Here is a 19,009-nt window from a genome sequence, read left to right on the forward strand (position 1 = left end):
CAAGATCAAGAGTCACTTGCAGTAACAACTGAGCCAGCCAGGCAATCCCTATAAAACTCTATTTTGAAAAAAATTACAATAGGAAGTAGCTTTATACACTTAGCATATTAGCTGATCTTAGTATTCTGGAAGAGTGTGTTTTTTCTTTTTCTTTTCCTTTCCTTTTTTTTTATGTTTATTTTTGAGTGAGAGACTGTGAGCAGGTGAGGGGCAGAGAGGAAGGGGGACAAAGTATCCAAAGTGGGCTCCGTGCTGACAGCAGAGAGAGATCATGACCTGAGCCACAGTCAGACACTTGACCAGCTTAGCCACCAAGCATTCCTGAAAGGTGTTTTTTGTTTCGTTTTTATTTTTGTTGTAATGTTTATTTATTTTGAGAGAGAGAGCAGGGGAGTGGCAGAGAGCAAGGGAGAGAGAGAATCCCAAGCAGGCTCCAGGCTGTCAGTGCACAGCCTGATGTGGGGCTTGAACTCACAAAACGTGAGATCATGACCTCAGCCAAAATCAAGAGCTTAACCAACTAAGCTACCCAGGTGCCCCTGGAAGAGTGTTTTTTAAACTATAGGACCAACATATCATCATGAAGTCAGTGTAACCGACATGAAAAAAAGAAAAACAGGCTAAAATAGAATGTAAAATATCAGATTGCACTGCACATAGAAAGAATGTGTATGAAATTTATTGTGTACTAAATCATGATGTAAAATACATATTATAGATCATTTTAAAGGTAGTTTAAAATATCAAGTATACTGTGTTACTTTATTAAAAGGAATCATTTAATATAGATACTATTTTTTTACTTTGTAATCATTTGCTTAATATATTTGCTGTCAATGTCAGAGGTCTAAATGTCACCTCTTTAGAAAGTTTAAGACATACTTACAAGTATTATTGTATTGTATTAATGCCTAAATATTTTCCTACCTGGTCCGGTTCACCCCTTCCTTTAGGCAACCTGGTGGTCCCCGGCTCCCAGGAGGTCACCATATTGATGCCGAACTTAGCGCAGACACCCGATTGGCATAACGCACTGCAGCCCAGAACTCCTGTGCTCAAGCTATCCTCCTGGCTCAGCCTCCCTAATGGCTGGGACTACAGGCGCGCACCACCGCGCTCAGCGATGCTTAAATATTTTCATAAAAGCAAAATAAGTAACTTTAAAATCATTCATAAACATTTAAATAAGACTAGAATTACAACCTTATTCTGTGTCAGGTATTTATTCAGCCGAAGTTAAGATTTTTAAGTATATATAACTTTACAAAGGAGCTTATGGAAAAAAACAGACAAGTAACATTATAGTAGCTAAACCTGTTGAAATATTTTTTGTTAACAACAGTATCAAGTTTAAACTGAGAAAGTAAAGAATTTCTGTGAAAATATTTGATAACTAGATTTATGGATAGAAATGGAATATGAAGTATTCCAAAAGTGTTTGAATATGAAGTTATTTCAAAAAGTAAAGAATTGCTGTTGTAAGATACCACTTGTGTTAACTGAAAATCTGTTAAAAATGTTTTTATATTACTTTTAGTATCAAAAATGTTCACCTTAATTTTAAAAATTTTAATATGTAGGTTTCCAAAGATGTTATACCAGGGAAGTTTGATTCCTTGTTCCATGCTTTAACATCATATTCTAAAAGAATAGCATTGGCATTTCCATTCCAGGCAGGAGCAAGAAATCAACCTGCTACATGAAGGCATACTTCTGAAGGATAGTCTTAATTTCCAAAGGACTGGTTTTCTTGCAACTTGGGTTAATGAATAGTGAGAGGGTTGTGTGAAGAAAAAAAGCAAAGGCTGACCCACATTGGCGCATTATAATGTTTTAGGATGAGAAAAAATTATACTTGATGTAGAAAGATGATCCATGGACATTGCTCCAAACAGAATTATTTTGAGTACATTAATTCCACGTATAGATGGAGAAATTGAGGCGGGGACAATTGAGTCAGTCCATACGATTGCCTGGAGGTCTTATCAAGACACAGATTGCTAGGCCTCACGCTCGGAGGTTCTGGTTCTGTTTACCTGTCGTGTGGCTCAAGAATTTGCATCTCTGGGGCACCTGGCTGGCTCAGTCAGTGGAGTATGCAACTTTTGATTTCAGGGTTGTGGGTTTGAGCCCCACATTGGGTGTCGAGATAACTTAAAATCTTGAAAGAAAAAAAAAAAGAATTTGCATTTCTAATAAGTTTCCAGATGATGTTGCTGCCGTTGGTTTGGAACCACACTCTGAGAATTACTGGTCTATACTAAAAAGTACGATTTAAAGGGTTGTGAATTGTGTTTATAATATTAGCTCTGCTGTTAACTAACTCTGTGATTAAAAATACATTGTGTAATCTCTTACAACTGTGGTTTTCTCATAGAGTAAGCAAAGATTATATTTGTTCTATTTTTAAAGGATCTCGTGAACTTGAAATACACTTAAGCAACTGTTTATTATAGCCATTGGCCAAGATGGTGAGATTCTGAGCTTCTGACTCTTATATCTGAATCTACTAAAATGATCAAATTTGATACAAAGATCTATCAACATTCTCATAAATCATTTATGACATTACATTTTAATTTGGTAGGAAATTGGGAAGAAGTCAAGAATTTAGAATCAAATCAAATAATAGGGGACCTGTTGTGTGCTTTTGGGTGGGAGTTGGTGAAGAACTTCCTTTTAATGTAGTTTTCTATTTTTTTATTGGCCATATAACTGCTGTGTCACATGAAGTACTTTAGAGTACTTAACTTTTATGTTTAAATTCATGTTTTATAGGCAAGGCAGCAAATTTAGAAGAGATATATCAACAATAATAATGGAATTAGGATTTCAAATTAAAAAAAAAGCTAAAAGATTATGGATTAATAAAGCCAATATCTGGAATAGTGCCTTAGATGGATTCAGAAATCAAAACTTTAATCCTTCATACACAATTGAAGTAGCATATGTTAATGAAAATGATAATTTTGGAAGAGAACATCCTGGATCAAAGCAAGAATTCCTAAGTCTCTTAATGCAGCATCTTGAGAATTCACCAATATTTGAAGGGTCCTTGTCTAAGAACTTGTCTCTAAATTCTCAAGGTAATTGTTTTATTTATTATTGTACCTACTGAAGATACCATATATAAAGAAGGAGATAGTTGGTTAGAATTACTATTCTGTCCTGTGGTCGAAATGTATAGTTCACTTTGTTAATAAAATACCGATTGAATCACAGAAAAGAGAAGGGGGAGTGATACTTTTACAAGTAAATTTTATAGTGAAATGTTTTTTATTTAAGAATATGCTTAATTTCTTTATAACAAATGTCCTCCTTGGAGTGAATTCATAATTAACTGTAGCTTCTTAAAAATGTACTTTATATTCATTGTAATTTCATTTGAATAATGTAGCCAAATGGAATGGATGATTATTTGAGCCCTTCTTGTTCACATATTTGGAGTTTGCCGATAGGATGTTTCTTTACAACCTAGGATTTTTATCAGATACTATTCTGGTCCATATGTAATGGATTTTTTTTTTAATTTTTTTAACCTTTATTTTTGAGAGAGACAGAGACAGAGCAGGGGAGGAACAGAGAGAGAGGGAGACACAGAATCTGAAGCAGGCTCCAGGCTCTGAGCTGTCAGCACAGAGCTCGATGCGGGGCTTAAACTCACGAACCGTGAGATCATGACCTGAGCCGAAGTCGGACGCTTAACCGACTGAGCCACCCAGGCGCCTCTGTAATGGATTTTTTAATGTACTTTTGCTTTCAAGAATTTTTTGTGTGAAATTATGTATATGATACTTCTCTGGTAAGGAATTAAAACATGCATCTCAGAAGATGGTTAAAAAACCTTTTTTAATTAAAAAAAAAAGCATGGTTAATTCTAGCACTCTTTAGGAGCTTTTATACCACTTTTGCTGTAATAGGAAATTTGAAAGAAGTCTCATTTTATTCCATTTGAATTTCCTTCTATGTATGTCATAGAACTTACTTCCTCACTTTTGCCTGAATCATTAAAATAATTGAGAACTATCAAGATTTATTTGTATTATATGCACTACACTGAGTTTAATTCTAAACTCCTTTTAAAAAACCAAAAACAACAACAACAAAACACACTCCAAATAATCAGCAGTGTTAATTCAAGATAGTTTTGGTGCAGTGAATGAGTGCATGAATTCACAAAATCTGAATTCAGTTTCGTACACATCTGCTTCAGTAGTTTTACATCCTTAGGTTAATTATGTAGCCCTCTCTGGAACTCAGGGTGTTCAACTGTAAAATGTGACTGCTAATACATTGCATATAAAGTTATTGTTGAGGAGATTTCATTTAGTTCATGTATTGATAATGTTACTTATTAATAATTTGCTCAGAACAATTTTAAGGAAAATTTACATGATATCTTTTTGATTTATCAAAGTACCTAAAACATTTTATTTATTTTTAAGTTTTTATTTTAATTTAAGGTAGTTAACATACAGTGTTATATTACTTTCAGGTGTACAATATAGTAATTTGACACTTCATATATCACCCTCTGCTCATCATGACAAGTGCACTCCTTAGTCCCCATTACCTATTTAACACATCCCCCCACCTCTGTCCCCTCTGGTAATCATCTGTTTGTTCTCTATTCTTAAGAGTCTGTTTCTTGATTTGTGTGTGTATCTCTCTCTCTCATATTTTTTCCCTTCGCTGGTTTGTTTTGTTTCTTAAATTCCACATATGAGTGAAATCATGGGATATTGGTCTTTTTCTGACTTACTTCACTTAGCTAAAACATTTTAAATGATAATTTTAAAAATATTGAAATCTGTGATTACATGGTAAGATAGTATATAATGTTGGGAGTAAATCTGTGCCATTTGGAAGATAATTTAGCGCTATGTATCAACGACCTTAAAAATGTTTACGTCTTTTGAACTACTAGCATATGTAGGAATTTATAGTAATCAAGTAACCAAAGATATATAAACAAGAATATGGAAATAGGTGTTAATATTGTGTCTCATATAATTGAAAATGTAACTTAGCTAACATAGCCATTATAAGATGGTTTACATTGTAGCACATTTGTAAATTAGTCTTAATACATTTATTAACTGTAAATTTGAATAATTTTGAATAACATAGAAAAAGTTTACAATATAATAAGTGAAAAAATGCAGAAGTCAAACTATTTGTGTATATAGTAATATACATGTGAGAAATTTACATCAAAATGTGCACACTGGTTATTCTGGTGATAGGATTATAGGTGATTTTTGTATTAAAAGATTTTCTGTATTTACATTTTTCTATTAGGGGTCATTTTTTATTCAGAAAAATATATTTAGGTGAGATCTATATTTTATACATGATTCTAATTTCTGTGAATTAAGTTATTTTACATTTATTTAAGTTTTTGGGTATTTAATTTTACTGTATATGTATTCATCACATATGATGGTTATCTTATAATAATAACATAATTATATTTGATGTATTTTTATCTGTATTTACAGCTCTGAAAGAGAATCTTTACTATGAAGCTGGCAAAATCCTTGCCATTTCCTTGGTTCATGGTGGTCCTTCACCTGGTTTCTTTTCTAAAACCTTGTTTAACTGCCTTGTTTATGGACCAGAAAATACCCAACCAATTTTAGACGATGTTTCAGACTTTGACGTGGCGCAAATGATAATCAGGGTAAGAAATGTACTTGTTTATTAAAATAAAGACTATATTCTAGTTATATTTGAATATAAATGATGGACCTATGATAGAATAATACTTCTCTTTTTGTGGTAGTTAAGGTGTATCATCAGTTCTGTTTACCAGAACCAATGTTTATCACAACCAATTAAGAGATAGATGTTAAGTAAGGTTAGACAACTAGAGATCAAAGGGCCAGCCTTAATTGATACAACCAATTGGATAATGTGACTTTGGTCTTTGGTCAAAATGGCTTGTTAACACTTCTCAGAATTAGATGGATTTATCTACCTTGCTAGAAACAACATAAGGCAGGCTCCTTATTGCCTGCTAGAGAGCAGATGAAAGTGTACTTTCCTACAGGCACATGGATATGAAGAGAGCAAGGACTTGGCTTATCAGTCAAAAAACTTACTCTAACTCCTACAGGGAGATAAGAGTGCTAGGTGGAGAGAAGGACAAGGCTGAATTTCTTCTTTATGGAAACAGTGGGGAGACTCAGTGTTTCCACCTAAAAATAGTTACGATTTTTTGAGCCCTGTACTACATATGACCTTAAAAACAAAATTTAACTATCATAATGCCCTATAAGTATCCCTGTCTACATACGTGTTACTGATTTGGAAACTAATGGAGACACTGAAATCCATTCAACTTTTTTTCCTTTAACCTCCTTCCTGCTTAAGCCTACTCTGTTGTCTCAATTGATAGGTAGTATAGTTTAATGTTTAAAAGCACATGCTCAGAAGTCAGATTTTAATTTAAAATAAGTGCTATAAACTGTGTAACCTTGGGCATATCAGTTAATCTTGTTAAGCCTCAGTTTTAAAACTACAAAGTAAGAAAGATGGAAGTCTGTCTTTTTTATTTGGCCCAAAAGACTTCATCCTAAAATGGTAGTTTAAATTAACCCTTTAACTCTTCAACTTATTTTTCCTTTTTTCCTCTTTACTAAAACACGTACTTTATTATAACTGCATTGTTTCAGCTTCCTCTTTCATATTCATTTCTTCTTATAGTCAGGCTTCTGTTCCCACCCCCATTATCCCAAGTTCCCTAGTTTCTGGCTGATCTCCAGGGATCTAAATCACCATATGCAAAGGCCTTTCTTTCCTCATCTCCTTTTGTAATCACTATTGTCTTGGAATTCATCTCTACAGTTTTTTGTTTTTTTGTTTTTGTGTTTTTTTTTTTTTTTTTTTAATATTTACTTCTTCCTACTCCTGAAACTTGGGGTAGTTTTTAGGTTTGTCTTAACAGTCCTCACTCTGTACTATTTGGAAACCTTCTCCTCGCCCATAACCTTCTAAATGATTCCCAGACTTGTATTGTTGAGCCCCTAGACTTTTATATCAAATAGGATCTGAATCTTGCTGACACACTAAGCCAAATATATTTAAGACAGAACTATTTTTTCCCCAGAATTTGTGGGGTTTTTTGCCTGATTTTTGTTTTCAAGAGATTTCTTATTTCCATGCCTTTCTGGAGAATGGGTCATTTTCATTCCTCCATATTCTATTTATCAGTGTGTGTCAAGTCATCTGTCTCTAAAAGTGGCTTATCTTTAGCCCTTCCTTCTTATTTCAAATGCACTTACTGTACCAAACTCAAATTATGTCTAGGCTTAAATAATTAGGATATTATTCTAATATTCTTATTCAGGATGATTCTTTGAAAAGTAGTTATGACCACATTGCTTTCTTCCTCAGGAATCTTCTGTGACTTCTCAATACCTATTGAACAAACTTAGGCTCTTCATTAGGGCATTTAAGACTTCCAGCCCTCCTCATGGCTTTATCTACTCCTATTTCTGTGCTCCTATCCATGTTTGTTCATTCGTTTAGTTAACAAGTAACTAGGTACCCTATACTGGTTCATCACTGAAGATAGGGTAGTGAACCAAAGTCCCTGCTTCCTTGAAATTTACATTTTAGAGGGAGGACAGAAGATAAATAAATATATAATATACTGTCATGTAGTAAAATGTATTATAAAAATAAGTAAAACAGGGGGCACCTGGGTGTCTCGGTTAGTTAAGTGTCTGACTTTGGCTCAGGTCACGATCTCACAGTTTGTGAGTTCAAGCCCCACATTGGGCTCTGTGCTGACAGCTCAGAGCCAGGAACCTGCTTCAGATTCTGTGTCTCTTCCTCTCTCTGCCCCTCTCCCACTCATATTCTGTCCCCCTCTCTCTCTCTCTTTCTCTCTCTTTCTGTCTCAAAAATAAACATTTAAAAAAATAAGTAAAACAGAGTAAGAGAGGAGATAATGTTTGGGGTATAATAAGTTGGAGCTTAGTCTTAGCTTCCCTAACAGAGACCCCAACAGATACTCATATCTCCAAAACTTGTTATCTAGATTTTAGTGTAGAGTCTGACAAATTATGGCTGTAGGCCAAGTCTGGCCTGCTGCCTCTTGTGTTATAAATAAAAGTTTTATTGGAACACAACCCTACCCATTTCCCATTTGTTTTGTGTCTGTGACAGCTTTCACACTATAGTGGCAGAATTGAGTAGTTGCAACAGACACCCTATGGTTCACAAAGTGTAAAATGGTCTCTGGCCTTTCAGAGGGCTTCTATTTTAGCAGTATAGTTATGATACACCAAGTCATCTAGGGAATTGGATTCCCTCATCTCTTGTGTAATCATGGTATTGTCTTCATCTACATGAAGGTTGTTCTTAAAGGAGGAAATAGAAGTAGAGTTCAGAGAAGTTTGACACTCACATTCCATTAGACAGCTCTTAATCACATATAGCCACATTGAGCTGTAAGGAAAGTTTGGCTGTGTGCCTAACTAAAACTCAGGTTGGGTTTGGGGGCATAAGGTAATATTACCCAACTGTTAGTCTCTGAGTGTGAAGGTAGTATTTTGATGAGGGTAGTCAGGAAAAACTTCTGGGATTTCAGCAGAGATCTGAAATGAATGAGGAAAATCATGTAAATCTCTGAAAAAAGTCTTTTGGAAAGAAGAAATAAAAAGGAAGTTTTCTATTCAAATAGACTATTGACTGCTTTCTATTTTTTTTTTTTTTTTTCAAGTTTGTTTATAGCCAGGGAGGGGCAGAGAGGAGAATACCAAGCCCCTGTACCTTCAGCACGGAGCCTGATGTGGGGCTCCATCTCAAACCATGAGACCATGACCTGAGCCAAAATCCAGAGCCAGATGATTAACTGACTGAGCCACTCAGGCACCCTGACTGCTTCCTATATTTAATATTTCTTTCCCTGTGTAATTTTGTTGAAGAGCTAACCTATATGGAAGTGTCTGGCATATAAATGGTCAAGAATTTCTTTGTTTTATGTTGTTCCCTCAACTATTCTTTTGATTCTATCCCTCTTTTAAGTCTTAGCTGATACTGTCTTTCATGAAATCTCAGGTTATCTCATTTGCCTCTCTCATGCTATGTAACTGTTCTGTGTCAATTGTTGCCTCAGATGTAAATAAATTTCTATATTAAAGTGGCATTATACTCTATGTTTCTTGAAGGCAGAAATTTACACTTTATTAAACTGGATTGCCATACATTTATTATAGAAAAATAATTCTTGATATACTTTCACTCCACTCTGGTGTTCTCTAGAATTAAATTTAAAGTAGTAAGTGTCATTTGAATGTAAATATCATTCACACATAAATGGGTAAACTGGGTATATTTTCTTCATTATAGGTAAATACTGCAACAACTGTGGCTGACTTAAACTCAATAGTAAATGAATGCTATAACTATCTCGAGCTTATTGGATGTCTAAGACTTATAACATCAATAAGTGACAAATACATGTTGGCAAAAGATATACTAGTTTACCATGTAATTAAGAGAGTCCAAGCACCCTTTGAAAGGTAAGTTGTTTATATGATTCTCTCAAATTACATGTTTAAAGTGATTGTCTTATAATGTTAGATATATTTGATAAAAATGTAAGCTATTTTAAATAGTGCTTTAAAACTAATGTCTTAAGGATAGTTACTGTTCTAACCCTTTTATATGGAGTTGTATAAATGTCTCATACTTGGGTATGAAAAGTAATCATTGTCTCAACTTATAATTATTTTTCTAAATAAAAAATATTTTAAATTTCTTAGCATATAAGCCAACTATTCGATTTCTACTCATTCACTTAATAACTATTTGTTGAGCACCTGTTGTCTGCTGGGTAATAAGTACTAAGCATTCTTTGATTAACAAGGTAGGTGTGAGCTTTGCTCTTTGTTAGCTTAGAACACTGGTCTTCAAACTTTTTGTTCTAGTCACCCTTAAAAGAAGTTTGGAAATTTATGGTTCTCACATTTTTTCTATTCTCATAATATAAAATACATATGAAAGTAAGCATACTTGGACACTGTATAATCACCACACAAATCTAATAATTACTAGTCAGCCTGTGGCCAGTCTTGTTCATTTACCTTTGTTAATCCATAGATTTAAATACATTTGATGCGTTCAAAACCATTACACTTAAGTTGTAATTGTCTCCATATTTTGCCATTGTAAATCTTCTTTTGTGTCTTTTGAGTTGTGTTTTTTTTTTTAATGTCTCTTTATTTTTGAGAGAGAGAGTGCAAGCATGAGTGGGAAAGGGGCAGAAAGAGGGACAGAGGATCTAAAGTGGGCTTGGAGCTGGCAGCAGTAACACGATGTGGGGCTTGAACTCATGAAACCATGAGATCATGACCTGAGTTGAAGTCGGACACTCAACTGACTAAACCATCCAGGCGCCTCTTTTTTGAGTTCTTCTGATGTTAACCTTAATGATCTATGATAGCTTTCTTGCTATATGGTATGATGAGGTCTTTCAGGCTCTGTTTTGCATTTTGAACTAAGGAACCTTTGTTTCTTTGAAAGGGGAATAGTATTTGAAAAACACAATCTGGGTGCTAGGAATGCTTATTTTTGCCAGATTAGTCACTGTTTTTAGGCCTGTTCAGTGGAGCCAAACTAGGAAATATAGGACTGTTTTGGTTTGGTTTCAGGTTTTTAAGGTAAAAAATATATTGGCTTTTAGTGATAACTTCAAATTCACTACTACAAGATTTTTAACTTTTTCTTTGCTCCATGTTGAGAATCTTAATTGTCAACAACACAGGAGAATTAAAGTATGAAATAATTACTCACTTGATTTATTCCACATTTCATTAATAACAGTCTCAAATAACATTACCAACATTATCACCAATACCATATTAGTATTGAAAACAGATTAACATTTTTCTAGGGCTGTGTAAATTATTGTATTTTAAAAACATTTGGAATATTCTGTTTTTATACTACTAACTGAATATACATTTTATTTTCATTTTTTATTTTTAATAATTTTTACTTATTTTTCTTCTTTTTTCTTTTTCTTTTTTTTTTTTTTAGCATTTATTTATTATTGAGAGAGAGAGACAGAGCATGAGCATGGGAGGGGCAGAGAGAGGAGGAGACACAGAATCCGAAGTAGGCTCCAAGCTCTGAGCTGTCAGCACAGAGCCCTATGTGGGGCTCGAAGTCACAAACCATGAAATCATGACCTGAGCCAAAGTCAGACGCTCAACCTACTGAGCCACCCAGGAGCCCCTACTTATTATTTTTATTAATGTTTATTTCCTTTGAGAAAGAGAGGGTGAGAATGGACGTAAGTTGGGGGGGGCAGAGAGAGAAAAGTGGGGAAAGAGAGAATCCCAAGCAGGCTCCTTTCCATGCTCAGTGCAGAGCCCAACGTGATGCTGATCTCACCACTGTGAGATCGTGACCTCACATCAAGAGTCAGATGCTTAATGGATTGAGCCACCCAGGCACCTCTATTTTTTGTGATTTTTAAAAATTTTGTTTTATTTTAAAATAATGTCAAATATTTGCATGGTTCCAAAGTCTAATCTATAATGAAAGTATATTGAAAGAACTCAGAGGCACCTGGGTGGCTTAGTCGGTTAAGTGTCCGATTTTTTATTTTGGCTCAGGTCACCATCTCACAGTTTGTGAATTCAAGCCCTGCATCGGGCTCTGCACTGACAGCACAAACCCTGCTTGGAATTCTCTCTTTCCCCACTTTTCTCTGTCTGCCCCTCCCCAACTTGTGTCCATCCTCACCCTCTCTTTCTCAAAAAAAAAAAAAAAAAAAAAACTCAGCTCTATGATACCAGTTGTATTCAGAGGGGTATAGCTTTCATCTTTATCACATTCACCTTTCATTCCCTGATGAAGTAATCATTTTAGTGATTTTCATTGTTTATCTTTCTATTATTTATGGGTTTAAAAAAATTTTTTTAATGTTTATTTTTGAGAAACAGAGAGAGACTGAGTGGGGGAGGGGCGCAGAGAGAGAGAGGGAGAGAGTATCCGAAGCAGACTTCAGGCTCTGAGGTGTCAGCACAGAGCCCGATGCGAGGCTCAAACTCATGAGTCAAGAGATACAACCTGAGGGAAGTCAGGCACTTAACCGACTGAGCCACCCAGGCACCTCTACTTGGGGTTTTTTTTAATGATAGCTGATAAATATTTGTGTGAATGTGTACTAATTTCTTTTATTAGATAAATAGTAACATACCATCCACTCTTTTTTCTGGTCTTTTTTTTTTTAATTGGCAATATATTCTGGAGATCACTCCACAGTAGAAAATACTTGTAGTTTAGAATCTCTATCACATGGCCTTTTCCTCTCTGTGTCTCTTATAAAGAGACACTTTATAATCCACTTGTCATTGTATTTAGACAGCCCAAGTAATCTAGATAGGATGATCTCAAGATCTTTAATTATATTTATTTAGACCTTTTTTCCAAAGGAAAAAGTCTACATCTTTTCAGTCTACGTCAGGATGACTGACAGTATTAGGGTTTGTTTCTGGCACATCTCTAGAGCTAGAGCATGGAAACAAACTTGGGAATTTGCATGCCTGATACAATTCCTCTGCAAGTGGTTTGTAATAGGGTGGTAGAGGGGTATATGGAGAAATGAGCAGCTAAAAGGGATTTCAGAAAAGGAAATTCATAGGACTAGGTAATAAGGGATGGAAGAGGAAATAGTTAAGGATGACTTTTAGATTTAGCTATCCTAATTTGAGGGATAATGGAGGCATATACTGTCAATTATGGTTCAGATTCTGGTAGTAAGCTAATTAACTTTCTTTTGGACTTGATAATTGTTTGGTTGCTTGGAATATATGGTAACAATTAGTCTGTTGGGTATATTTCTGGGCTGGAGGTAATAGATTTTATAGTGATGAGTGTATACCTGCTAAATACAGCCATGGGAGAGGGTAAGGGAGAAGAGAAATTGGCCTTGTTACAGATCAATGAGGGAGAAACAGCAACATTTAAGGCAAAATAAAGAAAGACGAAGCTTTGTAAGAGCCTGAAACGATCTGGCCAGAGAAATAAGAGAAACCAGAAGACTGATGCTGTAGAAGGAGATCATTCATGAACTTAGGGCAGTTTTTCCTCAGATACAGACAGGAATGGAATAAAAGTGAATAGGAAATAAGCAAATGAAGGTAGTGAATGTACATTAATCTTTCAAGTGGGTGGTCTCCTACTTGACCATCTACTTAGAAAGGAAAACAGATGGGATTGAAAGAATTTTTTTTTTTCTATTTAAAGATGGGAAAGATAAGCACATTTCTGTGCTCTGGAGGAAAAGCCAATAGAAAAGGAGATGAATCTGTAGCAGGTACCTAAGAAGGTGGGTAGGGGATCTAGAGCCACAGGTAGGGCTCAGTCAGTCTGATAGGCAAAAATAAACCTCCATTCTTCCTTACTAGTAAGAATGTGCATTTTTAAAAGTTTACTTGTATTTTGTTAATTACCCATTCATATTTAGCTCATTTCCTATTAGATTGTTCTTTCAGAAAAATGACTTCAATTTTTTGTATATTAGAGAAATTAGTTTTCTGTCATGTATATAACAAACATATTCCCACTTTTTTTTGTCTTCTTAATTTCTTTTTAGCAGTACATATTTTAATTTTTTTATGTGGCTAAGATTTATTACTACTATTTTTCTTTGCATTCTCCAGGCATCTTCATTCTTCTACCAACTAACTTTGCAGTGTAAAATACTTCACATGTCTACTTTTTTCCTTTTAAAAAGTTGTTAGCTTAATTTATAACTAGTTTATAAACTCAAATAATGTGAGCAGATAAAATATTAATTTTATATTAGTATACCTGTTTGTTATTGATTTAAAAGTATCATCATGTATATCTATATTATTATATATTTTTCCTCATATGTAAGTATATGTGGTGGTAAACTAGCTAGAAATGTTAATTTGTAATTGTAATACCAAACACATGTATAAATGTTGGCTTATTGTTTATTTCTCTTAAGTTTTAAGCAGGGTCTGAAAACTCTTGGTGTTTTGGAGAAAATTCAGACTTACCCAGAAGCATTTTATAGCATCTTCTGTCATAAACCTGAGAATCTTTCTGCAGAAATCCTTAGTGATCTTTTTACAGTCCGCACATTATCCAATGTACAGTCTTTGGGGTTTTGGAACAGTTATTTACAGGCTGTTGAGGGTATGTGGATGTTTTATTTTTTTTTAATTGTCTTAGAAAATTTGTTATAGTATATTAGTTTATTTCTTTGAGTTTTGCTTTTTGGTAATAAGACTTTTCATCTAACTCCATATTTACAGAATGTATTTCAAGACAAGTTTATATGACTGAGTTAAAAGTGATCAGGAAAGATTACAGAGTAAAGTTAAATTTTGCAATATATTGTCCTCTTGATAATTTGAGGTGAAAGGTATTCTTATGTGTAATTTTAAGAAACAAAACAGATGAACATAGGGAAAGGAGAAAAAATAAGAGAGAGGGAGGCAAACCATAAGACTCAATTATAGAGAACAAACTGAGAGTTGCTGGAAGGGAGGTGGGCAGCGGGATGGTTTAAATGAGTGATGGGCATTAAGGAGGGCACTTGCTGTGATGAGCATTGGGTGCTGTATGTAAGTGGTGAATCACTAAATTCTACTCCTGAAACTGATATTACACCGTATGTTAATTAACTGTTATTTAAATAAAAACTTGAAAAATAAATAAATAGGGGATTGCCACAGCATAGAGTAATCCTAAAACTAGTCATCGATTTCATCTTTTGCAATGTTAAGTTAAATTGAATTATTCTTCATCCATTGCTTAGGGCTATGGAAATGGTAAATATCATTGAGTATTAGCTATGTAAAATCATTCCATTTAAATTGAGCAGGAAGGATTTAAATTTTAGTTAAAATTCTTTTTAGGTGGGCTGTTTAGTTGTTTTACACCATTTATTTTTCCTCTCTGCATTTGATGAACTACTTTCTTAAATAGGGATGATCTGGAAATGGTTTAAAATTATTTTTATTATCATGCCCACTGAACCTCTTTAATTATATGATAATTTTATATTAGAGAAGGCATTCGAATGTATAATGAATAGTTCTACTAAATGATTTTCTGAGTTCTACTTTGAGGTTCAAATAAACATTTATTGGGTGTACAGTTTTCCTCTTATTACATTTGATCTGGTGATTTAGTTTGTCTAAGATAGATGTTAGATTCTCTGCCTTTAAATATTCATTCACTGTCTAGTTGGGAAAGAGTCTATGATGATAGCAATATATATAACATGGATTTATTTTTCTTTTTTGGTAAACTTTTCAGATGGTAAATCTGCAGTAACAATGGAAGACATTCTTATTTTTGCAACTGGTTGCAATTCCATTCCACCAGCTGGATTTAAACCCACTCCTTCAATTGAGTGTCTTCATATGGATTTTCCTGTCGGAAACAAGTGTAATAACTGTTTAGCTCTTCCAATCACCAATACATATCAAGAATTTCAAGAAAATATGGATTTTGCCATAAAAAACACTCTAAGACTAGAAAAGGAAGAAAGTACTCACTACATTGGACATTAAATGTTTTGAACAAAGACATGCTTCTTTAAAAGCTGCTATTGATACTTTTTGTTTCAGAAATCTGTCCATCATCATTTTTCAACAAACTTGTCAGCTTCTTGGCCCAATAAAATTTATGATATGAACATAAAGGAATGTTTTGGCCACTTAAGCTAAAAACTTTTTGTGTTAAAGTATACCAGTCAAAGTTGATATTTTTCTATTTTCTTAAAATACATGCTTCATAAACTTTAATATAAATAGTTTTAAAATAGCTGTACAGACTTGTTTCAAGTATAATAGCATGATATATATATATATATATATATATATATATATATATATATATGGGGGAAAAAACTTGTATTCACTATTTCTGCAAATTAGTATTAGTTACAGGATGCCACAATGTTTTTTCTAGTTTTAAAAAATTTTCAAATTATTTCTTATTTTAAAGCATTAAATAGAAAAGCTAATTGATAAATCCTGTTATATAAATCAAAGGCATATATTCCAGGGAACGTGTTATAAGTGTTTTTTTTTTCTAGGATGGCACTAAATTGATTAAAAATGCTTTTAGATTACTGATTTATATTAAAACAGACCTTCACTGCAATTAGATTATGCCTAATGGGAAGTATTATATGAAAAGCAGAATTGCACAAATATTCTAAAATCTATGGACATTCCATATAGTCTTAAGAACACTTCTGAGGTGGATAAAATATAGTTGAAAATACCTAAGAAAGTGTCTTCTTTAAAGCCTTGTCTTTAATCATAGGATTTTTTTCCCCTCTCTGTATCCCCTGTGTCATATTAAATCACATTATGTCTGATCCAGAATCATTTTTGGTGTCTCAGTTATCTCAGTGGATCGCCATGTGGTAGGTTTGACTATTTGACAGTTATTTATTACCAAGATGGTTGTATGATAGGTAAACTGGTACCACTGTGTTATACAGTTATCTTCTTTGCTCTTGAAAGATATTGTTATTATAAAAGCAACCTAGAAACACGTAAGAAAGAAATGAAAATAGAATGAAAAACCCACTCTGATGTCACCATGCAGAATTAACTACAGTGTTTCATTGTATCTTACTATAAACTCTTTACCTTTCCTTGCCTTTTAAACTTTATTAATGTTACTAAAAATTAAAGAACACCTAAAAGTAACAAAAAAAATCATATAATAACAATTTGAAGATACATAGTCCCATGGTCACGTCCCCATGTGTATGTTCTTACAAAAGAAGAAGGTGGAAAAGTCTTATGTCCCTAATCTATTATCAAATATTAAATGGGTTTTCCACCAAGGTAAATTGGATAAGAGGTAAATCTTTATGAGAGGTTGGTCTTAATCATATTTTTAAAATACACATAGCAGATAATCAACTATCATCATATTCTCCCCAAGACATCCTTTAATTATTGATACTTTTTAAAGGAAAACAACATATCTCTTAATACCAAAGGAAAACTAAAACATAATCCTAATAACAATTTCCTTTGTTACACTTACTGACAGACCCAGCAAATTACAGTTTCATTTTAACTTGAAGTTTTTAAGAACTTGACACAAGGCATGTCTTTGTCTTGAATTGTTAAGTTATCAAAAGTAATTAAAGGATTAATAAAAGTTTGAATACCTAATATAAACTTCAAATTTTCCATATAGCTTTTATTCTAAATGTGATGATAAATTGGATATTTCTCAACCCTACCTAGATTTTATGAAATTAAAAACCAGTATAAACCAAATAACCTAATTAAAGCTATTTTCTGGTCATTTGTAGTTTTAATTTCTCCTGAAGTGGTAATTAAAACTGATGAAATTTCACACAGTTTTTGGGTAAGGTAGGGTTTGTATGGAAGCAATATGCTTGGTTGGCGATAACTAGAAACAGTATTTCAGTTCCTCATTTCACTATGTGATGTGTAGACAGGGACTTAGGGATAAGGTATGATGTAAATAATAATTTAGGATATTCACATTTTAAAGTGAAGCATACTTATTGCAAAGCATCTTCTGGGTTTAAGGATGTTCCATTAATTTGATATTTAGGTTAATCTATATAGTCAAGGCATAGTAGAGAATCCTATATTTATTTTCTGCAGTGTTACTATGTCAAATGGTTAATATTGTGATTGTTCTTTTTCTTTTTTCTATTCATTGTTATAGCCAGTGCACAACTCTTACTGACATTGAATTTCTAAAGTCATTATGCTATGAAACCTTATCAATGTGTATTTGTATTTCCTAACTGTTTGAGTTGTCAAAATGCCATATATTTCAAGTTTGTTTTCCATTGGTCTCAATATTGAAGAAAACCATAAAGTCACCTATTACACATCTGCTAATGGTCTTTGGTTAGTTTTAAATTCGTTGTTTTTGGACATCTTTTAAGCCTTTTGTTATGGGAACTTCGTCTGACGACCTTTTATACAATTCTTTATATTCTTGTACTTGGTCACTTTAGTGTTTTAGTATTTAAGGTTAAAGTTTCTTTAAAATATTATATCAAACTGGGTTATGATTTTATACTTTGTAATATTTAATTTCCATATTATGAATAAGCCATTGTTTGGGTCAAGTAAAAAGCTTTCATTTGATTACTAACCAGAGAATTCACTTTGGCTTCTACTTTATGCTAAAACTTTCAGTAATTTTTTCCCTAAATTTATGTAATCTATTGTTACTTTTATACTCAATACTGAATGCTAAGTAAAGGAGATTATAATAGGTAAGTTTTCTCCATGACTTTGCCTTTAGTATTTAGTCATTATAAGAAAATGATTAGAACAAGATTCTATTTATGATAATGTAATTCTTTTTTATATAGGGATTATCACATGCTTCATTGTTAGTTTTAGAATAAGCTATTAAACTACTGTTCATGCTGTAAGTAATGCAATACAAAGTTTTATGCTTCAAGTAATGCAATACAGAGTATAAGAACACATTGAATAATGGATTACTTGAATGTGTATGTAGTTTAGAAAATTTTGGATTGTTTTGAAAAGACCCAATTTTCAAGTTCTCATTTTGACTCTTTTCCAGTTGCCCAACATATGCCAGGTATTATACTAGGTGATAGTTGATGTGTCAGCCTATTTTTCCGTTGTTGTTTTTTTTTTTTTTAAGACTTCAGATGTAACCAGAAAACATGATAATTACAATGAAGTTTGTTAAATAAATATGTTCATGCTACTAAATGTGAAGTGCTTATATGAGCTAAATTAAATAACTTGTTAGGATTTATTGAGGTTAAGATTCTGACAATACTAGATCCAAGATCCTTTTCACATTTGAGAGATCCTGAATCCTCTGACTGACACCTGAGAACCTCTTCAGTAAGCCATTCTGTGACATTCTGTGTTAAACTTAAAACTATTCCCTAATGTAAAATAATAGTTTTTTTGTCAGGATAAATTATTTAAGGCAAAAATCTGGATGG

At 33.3% G+C, this 19,009-nt stretch overlaps 1 protein-coding gene across 5 annotated transcripts in view; it reads left to right on the forward strand.

Moving 5' to 3' along the window:
- The window catches only part of G2E3 (G2/M-phase specific E3 ubiquitin protein ligase), a 67,761-nt gene extending 49,849 nt beyond the window's left edge, over positions 1–17,912 (forward strand). For 4 of the 5 annotated variants that reach the window (XM_043554311.1, XM_043554313.1, XM_043554312.1 and 1 more), the window contains 5 exons: positions 2,779–3,086; positions 5,502–5,683; positions 9,361–9,533; positions 14,000–14,190; positions 15,319–17,912. In XM_043554311.1, the coding sequence (XP_043410246.1) occupies positions 2,779–3,086; positions 5,502–5,683; positions 9,361–9,533; positions 14,000–14,190; positions 15,319–15,575 (1,111 nt within the window). In that variant the 3' untranslated portion in view covers positions 15,576–17,912. Of the gene's footprint in view, positions 1–2,778; positions 3,087–5,501; positions 5,684–9,360; positions 9,534–13,269; positions 13,352–13,999; positions 14,191–15,318 lie in introns of those variants that run through there. The other variant, XR_006293052.1, reaches the window with a different exon arrangement.
- Positions 17,913–19,009: the final 1,097 nt, after the last annotated feature.

This window comes from Prionailurus bengalensis, chromosome B3 (assembly GCF_016509475.1).
Source record: "Prionailurus bengalensis isolate Pbe53 chromosome B3, Fcat_Pben_1.1_paternal_pri, whole genome shotgun sequence".
Taxonomy (NCBI): Eukaryota; Metazoa; Chordata; class Mammalia; order Carnivora; family Felidae; genus Prionailurus; species Prionailurus bengalensis.